Below are 13,366 nucleotides of genomic sequence, written 5' to 3' on the forward strand. Positions count from 1 at the left end.
CATTTTGTGGACTGATGAGAGTAAAATTGTTCTTTTTGGGTCCAAGGGCCACAGGCAGTTTGTGAGACGACCCCCAAACTCTGAATTCAAGCCACAGTACACAGTGAAGACAGTGAAGCATGGAGGTGCAAGCATCATGATATGGGCATGTTTCTCCTACTATGGTGTTGGGCCTATTTATCGCATACCAGGGATCATGGATCAGTTTGCATATGTTAAAATACTTGAAGAGGTCATGTTGCCCTATGCTGAAGAGGACATGCCCTTGAAATGGTTGTTTCAACAAGACAATGACCCAAAACACACTAGTAAACGGGCAAAGTCTTGGTTCCAAACCAACAAAATTAATGTTATGGAGTGGCCAGCCCAATCTCCAGACCTTAATCCAATTGAGAACTTGTGGGGTGATATCAAAAATGCTGTTTCTGAAGCAAAACCAAGAAATGTGAATGAATTGTGGAATGTTGTTAAAGAATCATGGAGTGGAATAACAGCTGAGAGGTGCCACAAGTTGGTTGACTCCATGCCACACAGATGTCAAGCAGTTTTAAAAATCTGTGGTCATACAACTAAATATTAGTTTAGTGATTCACAGGATTGCTAAATCCCAGAAAAAAAAAATGTTTGTACAAAATAGTTTTGAGTTAGTACAGTCAAAGGTAGACACTGCTATTTTTTTTAACACACCCCTTTCAACTAATTGCCCAATTGCACAGCCTTAAGAGCGTGCATATCATGAATGCTGGGTCTTGTTTGTTTTCTGAGAATCTACTGAACCTACTGGTAACTTGTTTGCCACGTAGCAATAAAAAATATACTAAAAACCTTGATTATTCTGGTTAGTCACATTGTACTGCTATTATTTTGAACAAGACTGTAAGTCCCACTTCAGTCAGCACTTAAGAATCAGTCTTATACTTTACTTAAAGTTGCTTTTAGCTGCTTTATAAATGTCTCCTACTCTTAGAAAAGTCCTACTCTTTACTAAGTATTTTCTGACACTTAAGACTATACTTAAGAGCATTTCTTAGAAGTTTTATACATACGGGCCCAGGTGTTGAAACCCTTCGATGTTTGATGAGCTTCAGGTCGTTTCATCAGAAGTTCAGACGGATGAACAGTTTTTAGCAGCGACTGCATCTGATGCTCTTCCTTCAGTCCATTATTCACTCACTTTAACGAGGCTGGACTGTCAGTCATTTTGGGGTAAAATCTGGGCTTGCTGTGTAAGCAATTTTTGGCTTTCACTAGCATAAAACAAACAGTCATAAAGATGTTTTAAATAAATAACATGTAATAGTTTCATATAGTGATAACGAATGACTCCTTATATTTGGTGATGTACCGATCATACTGATGCTAGAAAGTGTTTATAAAGAAGAATATTTGTTACATATCCTGATTTCTACAGTCAGACTATTGTTCATATTCTCAGTCAAACATTAGAAGCTGTTTATGCAACTTTCCATTATTATTTATCTTCACATGGTTCAGGAAATAAACCAGTTTTTGAAAACAAGTAAATCATCGTCAAGTTGGTTTATTGTCATACTGTAATTACAAGAGTCACATTTCAAATCAAACTTTACTGATGTACTGAGTAATACTCCTAAAATCATGATCATTTTGGTTAACAATATTGGATCAATGCTGTTTTTATGAATATTTCTATTATATCAGTGTATTACTGATTTCATTTCAGTCTGTAGAAACATCGCTGTTGTTTTTCACATTCAGATTTTAGTTCAGATCCAAAAATTAAAAACAAAATTATTTTAAAAAGTTTTATATGAAAATTTTAATATTACAATGTTTTTTTCTATTTATTTTTTATTTGTTTTTACAGAATAACCTAATTAATGTGCCATTAAAAAAAAAGTAAAATTACTGACATATTTATTTGTTCATACTGCATATATGTACATTTCTATTATAATGTATCATTTAAGAATACTCTTCTCACAGATCCATTTAACACTACCATCACATTGAGCATCAAACCATCCTGATGAACGAGTGTTAGCACAGTCTTCTTTTCCCAGATAGTCGTTTGGCTCTCCAGACGCCCAGAACCTGCATCAACAGATCAGAGTTAGATCAGAGCTGCTTTCTGTGTGATATGATACTGACTGAGACAATCATTTATTAGATAATAATCAGTTCAGTTCAGTCATTTCTCACCCAGAGGTCAGTGTGCTGCCATCAACCCATTTCCATCTGCCCTCCTCTTCAACATCAGTCAAACCAATCCAGAAATGATCAGAACCACAAATATTCTTCACAAAATCCTGAGAAGAGAAACAATAACATGATTTATAACATGAGCAAAGACACATTTCAGCACATTCTCCTTAATTTAAAAATGAAACACCATGATCACACACACACACACACACACACACACACACACACACTCTCTCTCTCTCTCCCTCACACACACGATCACACACACACACACACACACACACACAGACACACACACACACACACACACATACTCTCTCTCTCTCTCTCACACACACACACACACACACACACTCTCTCTCTCTCCCTCACACACACGATCACACACACACACACACACACACACACATACACACACACTCACTTGTTCCTCTCTGTTATTGATGATGATCAGATCTGTTCCTCTCTCTCTACAGTATCTTCTGCTCTCATTCCAGTTCTTCTTCTCAGAGGAAAAGAAGTAAAGAGTTGATTGATGACACTTCAATCCATCTATAAACACAGATAAGACATCCCTAGTGAAATATAAATACATTAAAATGCATTTGAAATACATTTATTTCATGATAACTATACTACAAACATTTACATATTTATGCACTTAATAAAAATACACTGCAATTATACTTTTGGTATATTAAACTGGTAAACTTAAAGTCTGCTAAACTGGAACTACTAACTTTGTACTTTATTCATTTGAATTGTGCAGAAGTAGTGCTGAAGTGGAACTAAAGATACACTGAAGTTTATTTGATTGTGTTAAAGTGGGACTATAGCAATTATACTTCAGGTACACTTGAAATATCTTGCATTTAAAGACATTAAATATTATTCAGAGATCATACAATCTTCATCAACAGTGACATTTAAACACACTGTAGGCTTAATATTGAGAGATGTGCATTGTGCACAAGCAGCACTACAAATAAAGCTGAAATATAAATGTTATAATAAATATATATTTTTTTACTAGGGCTTGAACTAAATTTGAATCTAAACCAAATTAAAAAGGTTATTTATAGTACTTGTACTAGTAGTGTATATTTTATTATAGTTGCGAGTGCTTTTAATCTACTGCAAGAGCTCTTTACAGTTTATCTCTTAATTTCACTGTATCTGTACGCTCTGTTTATGTTGTATACTGTAACAAACAATGACTTTCAGAAGGAAACCTGTTTCTCAAAGGAAGGTTTCTGACACAGTGTTTTAAACTGATCTCATTAGTGTTCTCTAGACACTGAAGTACTCTGTGTATTTGACAGGTTTGTGTCTTATCTGAGGCCAAAGATTGATTATCACAAAAGATCATGTTTTTGACTTACAGTTTTGTCAATTGCTTACACACTAACATTAGAACTTTCCCACAATTAGCAAAACCTTAGGCCGGGTTCACACCGCAAGCTGCAGCAGAGCAGAAGCAGCGCGTTAGCAGCAGGTAGGCAGAGCAGAAGCAGCGCGCGCCTATTTTGCTTTCACACCGGCAGCGGAGGCAGCGCGCAACTGAACAGCGGGTTTTGGACAGAGTACTCTAGTTCGCATTGCTTTATTTCCATTTAAAATACATTTAAATAAACAGACTTGGCAAGAAGCTTTTTAAATTAATAATTTCATTGTAACTTTTGTTGCATCTTTGTTTTGCTGTCTTTGTTTTCCGTGCAGTACGTGTTGTTGATAGAAGAAAGGCCATCGCGCTATATTTGTTATTAGAGACTATGAAAAAGACGCAGACTTTGGGTTAATCCCATTAACCGACGTAGGAGAGAACATTGTGCATATTACCATCTTGTCACTGGGTTTGTTTGCAAGCAAATTTACCAAAGGACACCCTGAAAACCAATTTAATACCGTTTTAAATTCTGTGTATTGTAAATGGTTCACAACCTGAGTTCCTGCTCATCTTGAAATCAGCATTTACTTGTTTATTATATATGCACGTATCACCTGCTTTTTTTATTTGTGTGCTTATGTGTAATTTAGAAATTGTAAATAAATGGTTGCAGTTGAATCAATTTTGAATCAAATATTGAGTTGTTTGCTCGTGTGCCAGTGAAAGCGTCAAAAATATTATACAATTAGGCTACTTACCATCTGCAATAAGAGCCGTTGAAACTTCATCCCATGCTTTTCCTTCTCCTGCAAGTCTTTGTAAAATACATTTTGTGGATCATAAAGAACTTGATATTTCTCAACTTCCACGATTAGACGAGTGTCGTCCATTATTGTCTTTCCAGGTGCACTCTGAAGATCACCGCCTGTGACACCACGTGCTGTTGTTTATGATTGTCAGCATTATATTATGGAGATGCAGATGCAAATCTCTAAGGCTAAACTAGCAGTATAAAAGTTGTTTTTGTATTTCGGCAAAAAAAAGTTTATTTTTGTTTAGAACTGTAAGTACTTTGACCGATTTTGTAAAAAAAATTAATAATAATATAATAAAAAAAAACAGAAAAATACGTGAATTTAAATATCATACATTTCTTATGTAATTTGCAAAAAGCACATACGATATCATTAATGCAAATTTTGGGCAAAATTACTTTTCGTTTCAGTACATGTGTATTTTGGCCATGATCAGTGTCACTTTATCTTATATTGATATTTTTTTATATTAATTTTCTTTCCTAACATACTCTAGTTCTTGTTAAAACACCCTAGATGTGCTTATTTTGTGCATTTAGAGCACTTTTTGTGTGAAACCATATTTATTTTGTCCATCAAAGGTGTACTTTCACTTTAACTGAGCGTCAGCAGCGCAGCAAAAATAGACCCAGCGCCGAAACGATCGCGGCACTGCTGCTTCTGCTCTGCTCCTGCAACGCTCTGCCGCGCAGCCTCTGCGCGCAGTGTGAACGCTCTCATCTGTTAACATAGGCACCGAAAAAAATACGCGCTGCTTCTGCTCTGCTGCAGCTTGCGGTGTGAACCCGGCCTTACACTCAAGGAGCAAAACACCGGCCTAGATTTGCACAACTTTAAGCACAATGTCAGCTTCACACTTTTTACAAAACATTACACACAGTGATTTGCAAAACACTAAACACACTTGTATGCATTTGACACAGAAATTTATCATGATGTAATTTCCTTGCAATTTCAAAACAAAGGCTTTCAAATGAACACACCCATGAACCAATTGGTTAAACACAGGCACCAGGTGTGCACACATCAGGTTAAAGCACTATAAAAAGGCAACAGGTAAGTTCACCTGTCTTCAACAAAAATAGATGGTGTCAGAGGAAGAGGGAGAGTGCAGATGAGAGGGGGAATCCAGAGAGTACCAGGAAGAGGGAGAGGAAGAGTGCGGATGAGAGGGGGAATCCAGAGAGTAACAGGAAGAGGAAGAGGGAGAGTGCGGATGAGAGGGGGAATCCAGAGAGTACCAGGAAGAGGAAGAGGAAGAGTGCGGATGAGAGGGGGAATCCAGAGAGTACCAGGAAGAGGAAGAGGGAGAGTGCGGATGAGAGGGGGAATCCAGAGAGTACCAGGAAGAGGGAGAGGAAGAGGGAGAGGGAGAGTGCGGATGAGAGGGGGAATCCAGAGAGTACCAGGAAGAGGGAGAGGAAGAGGGAGAGAGAGAGTGCGGATGAGAGGGGGAATCCAGAGAGTACCAGGAAGAGGAAGAGGGAGAGAGAGAGTGCGGATGAGAGGGGGAATCCAGAGAGTACCAGGAAGAGGAAGAGGAAGAGGGAGAGGGAGAGTGCGGATGAGAGGGGGAATCCAGAGAGTACCAGGAAGAGGGAGAGGAAGAGGGAGAGGGAGAGTGCGGATGAGAGGGGGAATCCAGAGAGTACCAGGAAGAGGGAGAGGAAGAGGGAGAGAGAGAGTGCGGATGAGAGGGGGAATCCAGAGAGTACCAGGAAGAGGAAGAGGGAGAGAGAGAGTGCGGATGAGAGGGGGAATCCAGAGAGTACCAGGAAGAGGGAGAGGAAGAGGGAGAGAGAGAGTGCGGATGAGAGGGGGAATCCAGAGAGTACCAGGAAGAGGGAGAGGAAGAGGGAGAGAGAGAGTGCGGATGAGAGGGGGAATCCAGAGAGTACCAGGAAGAGGGAGAGGGAGAGTGCGGATGAGAGGGGGAATCCAGAGAGTACCAGGAAGAGGAAGAGGGAGAGGAAGAGAGAGAGTGCGGATGAGAGGGGGAATCCAGAGAGTACCAGGAAGAGGGAGAGAGAGAGTGCGGATGAGAGGGGGAATCCAGAGAGTACCAGGAAGAGGAAGAGGGAGAGAGAGAGTGTGGATGAGAGGGGGAATCCAGAGAGTACCAGGAAGAGGGAGAGGAAGAGGAAGAGAGAGAGTGCGGATGAGAGGGGGAATCCAGAGAGTACCAGGAAGAGGGAGAGGAAGAGGAAGAGGGAGAGTGCGGATGAGAGGGGGAATCCAGAGAGTACCAGGAAGAGGGAGAGAGAGAGTGCGGATGAGAGGGGGAATCCAGAGAGTACCAGGAAGAGGGAGAGGAAGAGGAAGAGGGAGAGTGCGGATGAGAGGGGGAATCCAGAGAGTACCAGGAAGAGGAAGAGGAAGAGGAAGAGAGAGAGTGTGGATGAGAGGGGGAAGAGGGAGAGGAAGAGATCATAAACCTCGTTTTGGCCAATAATGCAATCAGACTTTGAGAAATTCAAGCCCATATTGTCAATGATCACCTAATTTTCAATAATGTCAAACAGGTCTCTCTGTCAACAATAGCCTGTATCCTTAGAAAACATCAAGTTCTGATGAAACAACTGTATAAAGTGCCATTAGAAAGAAATTCAGATGAAAGTCCAGCGGCGTGAATATGTGGTGGTACGTGTTGTTCACTGACTGTAGTATTGTGTACTGCACACATAACCTTTTACTGTACATGTTATTTTACTGTATAGCAGACCTACAGTATACTGATCTACACAATGTGATCTTTTACTGTATTTCAGAGAGTTTTGCAAATGGATTCAGAGGAAGTCCCGCATGAGTTTATTTACATTGAGGCTGGATTTAACCTGACAACAGTACGAAGAAGGGGAAGAAACATCATCGGCCACAGGGCTATTGTCAATGTACCAGGGCAACGTGGGGGTAACATTACCCTTTGTGCTGCCATTACACAGAATGGGGTCGTCCACCGCCATCCCAACTTGGGTCCTTACAACACTGAACTCATTCTTACATTTTTAGACCGATTACACAATATCATCACAGCAGCAAACCAAAGGGACCAGATGCAATACATTGCTATCACATGCTTCCTCCAAGCTATGTGATCAAATTGAACCAGCATCCATACAAGGGTGGATTCGTCACTCGAAAAGATTCTTCCCACGTTGCCTTGCAAATGAAAATATAGCCTGTGATGTTGACGAGGCCCTGTGGCCAGATCCAGCTAGGCGGAGGTGTTTAGTGTTTTTCTTTTTTTCAGTACTGAACTGGATCTGTAATGTTACAGTATTACTGTAAGCTTAGAGTACAGTGGTACGTTCAGTAATACTGTAATATATGAAAACTGAAAAATGTTTTGTTGAAATGTTCAGTATTGACTGACTTGAGTACATGAAAATAAATAAATATTTTCATCAGTCTGCACAATTGGTGTCATGTGGTGTTGGTGAATTTATTTTTACACTTTGTGTAAATGCTAAAAGTGTTTTAGGTTGAGCACAGGAGTGTTTAACGGATTCAAACAGAGTCAGACCATATGATGGTTGTGTTTATGACAACAAAATAAGGTTTTTATAAGACATTGTATAGAAGTGTTGTGCTACTTTGGTGTAGTGTTGTGCTAATTGTGTGAAGGGGTTTGAAAAACCGAGCCCTGTTTTCAAAATTGTGTTTAAACAATTGAAAAAACCTGTAAATATCTGATTTTAACTTGGAAGTTTGAACAAGTTGGTGTGTAGTTTTGAGATTGTGCTTACAGTTGTGAGAAAATGGTGAATTTTGTTTCATGAATTGTGTTAGCATCAAAAACCGTAAAGACAAAATGCTTATGCTCAATTAAATGAATACTGACTTATAAAGTCAATTTAAGATATGTCTCAAATTATTATTTATACTCAGCTGAGATCTCTAACTCTTTATGTTTATAATGATTATTGATAAAGAAAGGTCAATTTACAAGCATTAGCTACACAACAGATCCAGGACAGTCTGCTTTACATCAAGTTAAGGCTGAAGAAACTTACCCACAAACTTCTTAAGATCATTCCTTTCGGATTTCAACTGGTCTCTCTCTTCTGTGATGTTCATATTGTTGGTTTGTGTCTGGTCTTTCTTTTCTGTGAGGCTCATATTGTTGGTTAGTAATTGTTGTCTCTCTTGAGTGATGTTGGTGATCTTAGTCTTCAGCTGGTCTCTCTCTTCTGTGAGGTTGGTGATCTTAGTCAGCAGCTGTTGTCTCTCTTGAATGAAGGTGACACACAACACTATGACTGCAGTCATCAGAAGAACACACATCAGCCCCAAACACACACCAGCTGCTCTGGAGATCGTCACACCATCACTTCCTGAAGAGGATAGATATGATGTTAGTCACTTTACTTCCTCATATCATACTCACATCTTCTGAAACATGTGAACTGTAGACTAACTTTAACGCTTGTCAGACGTTTATTAGTGTGGTTTATGTTCTTGTGTTTTGTGAGTAAATGCAGAGGAACAGTTCACTCAAAAATGGTTTGCTGATTATTTACACATCTGAGTTTCAATGTATTTGACAAATAAGTGTCTTCTCTAGCAAAACGATCAGTCACTTTCAGGACAAAAATAAAGCATTAACCACCATCAACAAATGGAGCATGTCAGATCATACTGGAGGACCTGGAAGAGAGTGAATAATCAGAAAATGTCCTTAAATCTCAGTTACCTGTGTGTCGAGGTGTTTGGGGTTCTTCTGTGTTGAAGTCTTCTGTGTGTCGAGGTGTTTGGGGTTCTTCTGTGTTGAAGTCTTCTGTGTGTCGAGGTGTTCGGGGATCTTCTTTGTTGAAGTCTTCTGTCTCGTTCTTATGTTTCATGTCTCTTACAGCCTCTGCACTGACGTAGATATCAACAATCCTTTCTGTTCGGTCTTCTGAGTCCATTATTGAACCTTTATCCATACTATATGACTGGATTCTCGTGGCGTTGAATCTGCTGAGTTTTACCCTTTTCTATATTTTCATTTCCACATTCAGTAAACTAACACTAGTTTCTCTCTCTGTAGTGGACTGTGTTGTGTTCCTCATCTGTTTGTGTGGCCAGTATTTATGCAGAAAGGAAGTGTTTTTTTTGGAAATCAGGGTTCTCAAGTTTTTTCAAAAGCTTAGAGTGAGATCACATGAAGTTAGGGGAGGAGCTTAATGGAGCCCCACCCCCAATTTGACTCATTGTTGATAATTTACCAGGACAAATTGAATTTACAACTATAGTTAAATATATTAATTGCTAAATGATAAATGACAGAGCAATTCTTCACATCAAACATACTCTTTAATGTTATATTTCAAAATTACACATACAAAAATTACAAAAATATAACATATTGCTCATATTGCACAGTTTGGAAAAACAAATATTTTTGCATTTTGAATGTGTCTAGTAGAAATGGTATAATGATTTATTGTGTGGTGGGACATTGGGAACAAATGGACATATTAGTGTATTAAAACCCCTTTACGTGCAAACATCGCCGACGGCCCCAGTTTATTATTGTTTCACTTTCACAGCACATTAAACATCACTGTCTTACTTCATCTGGACAAACTGTGCATCAATTGAAAGTTTAAAGACTCTAGTTTCGATATTTGACCAATATTTTGATAAAACATTGTTGCAGTGACAGATATTTAGTGATTTATGTCAGGAGTGCAAAATAATAAATCCGTATTATGCCACATTTTGAATAGAAATTCACCACTCACTCATATTCAGTCACGTCAGCAGCGGTTTATTTGTGTTCACATAGACTCACTGAACAGCGTCAATAAGGATTTACAGACCAAAGATGCATATCTGCGGAGATATATGGATATATTTACTGATGTTTACTTCATATTTCTTCAGACAGAATTGTCATTTCTATTCATTTTCCACGGATTTACGTGATCTGATGATAAACAGCCTCTCCCAGCGATCTGTGTATGTGTTTGCTGTGCCGGCAGCTCGTGCTGTGTGGCTCAGACTCTGATTGGGCCTTCGCCATGTAAATATTAGAGTGTCATAACCGGACACCGCCACATCATGTCACATGCTTCCTGCACACTTCCTGGTAGTTATCTGGCCAAAACAACACTGAAACACCTCTGTACACACGAAATATCCAAATAATAAACCCGCGATTACGATAGTAAAGCTTGCTATAAGACTTTCTTGAGATCTGGGGCGTTTTTATAAAAAAAATGTACATCGGAAATGCTAACTTGTGCAGCAATGAAAAAGGCTACAAATAACATATTTTTACAACAGTAAACGACCAAATTCCACCCCTGATCGCTAAAGGAAGTTATTATAAACACTCGATCGGGGTTTAAAGTGAGTTTTGAGTAAAAGTGTACTAATAATTTCATAAATTGTCTGATGTAGCTTGATGCTAACGTTAGCTCCAATGCTACTAATAGCAGGTGCATTTCTTCTTCATAATGCATTTTTGTCTCAATAATTCACGTAAGGTCGTAAGAAAATGTTTTGTTGTATTTTTATAGTAAGACTTTTGATAAATAAGGGCTAAATGCAAAGAGGGACTGAAGTGAGATCGCTGCTTTGTTGCTTTGTAAAGCCTGAAAAACCACAATCAAGGCTAATAAAGGTGGAATAAAAACAAAAGAATAATGATAAAAGAATAATGCGGATAATGTGTCATACCTGGCGGAGGTGTGAGATACTCGTTTCGTGAGAACAATACAACAATGAATCGGGGAGTTTTGCAAAGCCAACACACACAAAATACACAGGAGAGCTTACATGTGAGATCTTACAAAGATGACAAGGGCCATAAATCAATCTGATTAGCCTTCTCTAAAAACACACATGACATGGCCTTAGAAAATATTTCATAAAATTCACAGTTTTACAGATTCGATTATGACATTTTTTATGAAGTTTTGGAAGACTTGTGGCCTTAGCTACACTGTTTTCAAACTCATATCCTACATCAACAATTTTTTAAATATATTTAAAACATATGTTTTTAATATTTTTATTTTTGTTTTTATGTTTGAGCTCATATATCTCTATTATCATAATAGTCTGAGTGATTCTGATTCCTGAACAGTAAACTTTGAAGTGTCAGCTTTGTGAACAAAGGTTGATTATGTATCTAGTCAGAAAGAATCATGAGCAGAAACCTTTTTATTTTGGGTATGTCATTTCTGTCTCCATGCCAACAAAGGGGGGTTACTAGTAAGGGGTTAAGGTATGTGTGTGTGTGTGAACAAGAGTACACACTCCAGTTTATGAAATGTGTTTTGTGTTGTAAGTGTTACAAGAATACAAATGCAATGTTTCCACTATCGAGCTAAGACCGGGCGTGCTAGTGCGTGCCAGGGCCAGTCGCGTTTCCACTGTCACTTCCGAGGCTTGATCGTGCCTCGCCGGGGCTTCCTCGGGGTCAACGGCCAGGTTTTTTGGCCCGACGAAAACCTTGGGCCAAAGTGGGCCAGCTGGGGCTAGAGGAGGGGTTATGAACAAAGGCGGAGTTTCTCCGCGTCTGGAGAGCGTCAGCGCGGATCATTTCAGAAAGATAACAGCTTTAACACCAGCCTTAAAGACGTTTTAAAATCAGTTGAGCTCAAAACTCACTCTTAGTTAGCAGCAAGTGTTTTAAATAACTTGATCCGATGTGGATTATAATCACTAAACAATGCAGAAATATTTATAAGCGATGTAAAAGACTATGCACGCTAAACATTAACGTTACCATAGTAAACATGGTAAATATGACCGCTTGGATAAATCAGACGTCAGCTTCTAATTCTCTATCACAAATGTGTATTTATTAAGTAACATTTTATCTGTCGTCTCGTTTCGTGAGTTTAGCTCCTCGTTGCATATCATCAAAATATAATAATGATTTTTGTTCGGGAGCTTTTATAAAAATAGCGAGTCTGCACTGCGGATCATTTCAGAAAGATAACAGCTTTACCACCAGCATTAAACACTTTTTTAATTAAGTCGAGCTCAAAACTTTCTTTCAGTCAGCAGCGAGTGTTTGAAATAACTTGATCCGATCTGGATTATAATCACTAAACAAGGCAGAAATATTTATAAGCGATGTAAAAGATATGCAGGCTAAACATATTACCATAGTAAACATGGTAAATATGACCGCTTGAAGAAATCAGACGTCAGCTTCTTATTCTCTATCACAATCGTGTATTTATTAAGTAACTTATATTATCTGTCACAAGCCTCGTCTCGAGAGTTTATCTCATGTTGCCTATCATAAAAGAATATAGCCTAATAATGTTTTTGTTCGGGAGCTATTATAAGAATAGAGATATTACCATTCACCATCCATTCATTCTAAATATGACAGCTATACTGTGGCTAATAAACAGAAACAGACTCGACTGAATAAGCAGGCTATTTTCATAAGCGTTAAAAATAAATAAAGAAATAAAATAGAAATAAGTGTGTTTATGTGTGATTAATTTTGCATGACGTTGTTCTGAGAGGCGTGTAAAGGGAGTGTTTTAGTGACGTGCAGCGGTGCTTCAAGCTCCACTGTGGAAACCCTGCGCTATTCTGGCCTCGTGCTACTGGCCCGGGGCTATGAGCCCCGCCCGACCCGCTTTAAGCCCTGGCTCGCACTGGCCCGACAGGGGAAATGCGGCTACTGTGAACACGCACCCGGAGCAGTGGGCAGCCTGGGGAGCAGTTGGGGGTTCAGTGCCTTTCTAAGTCGTGGTATTGAAGGTGGAGAGAGAACCGTACATGCACTCCCCCCACCCACAATTCCTGCCGGCCCGAGACTCAAACTCACAACCTTTCGATTGTGAGTCCGACTCTCTAACCATTAGGCCACGACTTCCCCCCCAAATGTAATTAGAAATATTATTACAGTTTTTTTCAGTCGCTAACAAGCATTTGTCCAAGCAGTTGTCACATTTTCAAAACTCTAAACACAATTAGCACAGCATCTGTCTATTGTGGCCATACCATTCACACATTTCATGTC

The 13,366-nt window shown here is 39.1% G+C and overlaps 1 protein-coding gene across 1 annotated transcript; it reads right to left on the reverse strand.

Moving 5' to 3' along the window:
* Positions 1-1,940: 1,940 nt before the first annotated feature.
* LOC127981137 (CD209 antigen-like protein C) lies at positions 1,941-8,655 on the reverse strand. Its single transcript, XM_052585485.1, has 4 exons — positions 8,400-8,655; positions 2,609-2,736; positions 2,182-2,288; positions 1,941-2,073 (listed from the first exon to the last, which is right to left on the reverse strand). Exons 1-4 carry the CDS (start codon positions 8,653-8,655, stop codon positions 1,941-1,943), a joined length of 624 nt encoding a protein of 207 aa, XP_052441445.1.
* Between the last annotated feature and the right edge of the window lie 4,711 nt (positions 8,656-13,366).

The sequence above is a fragment of the Carassius gibelio genome, chromosome A4 (assembly GCF_023724105.1).
Source record: "Carassius gibelio isolate Cgi1373 ecotype wild population from Czech Republic chromosome A4, carGib1.2-hapl.c, whole genome shotgun sequence".
In the NCBI taxonomy this organism is placed as follows: Eukaryota; Metazoa; Chordata; class Actinopteri; order Cypriniformes; family Cyprinidae; genus Carassius; species Carassius gibelio.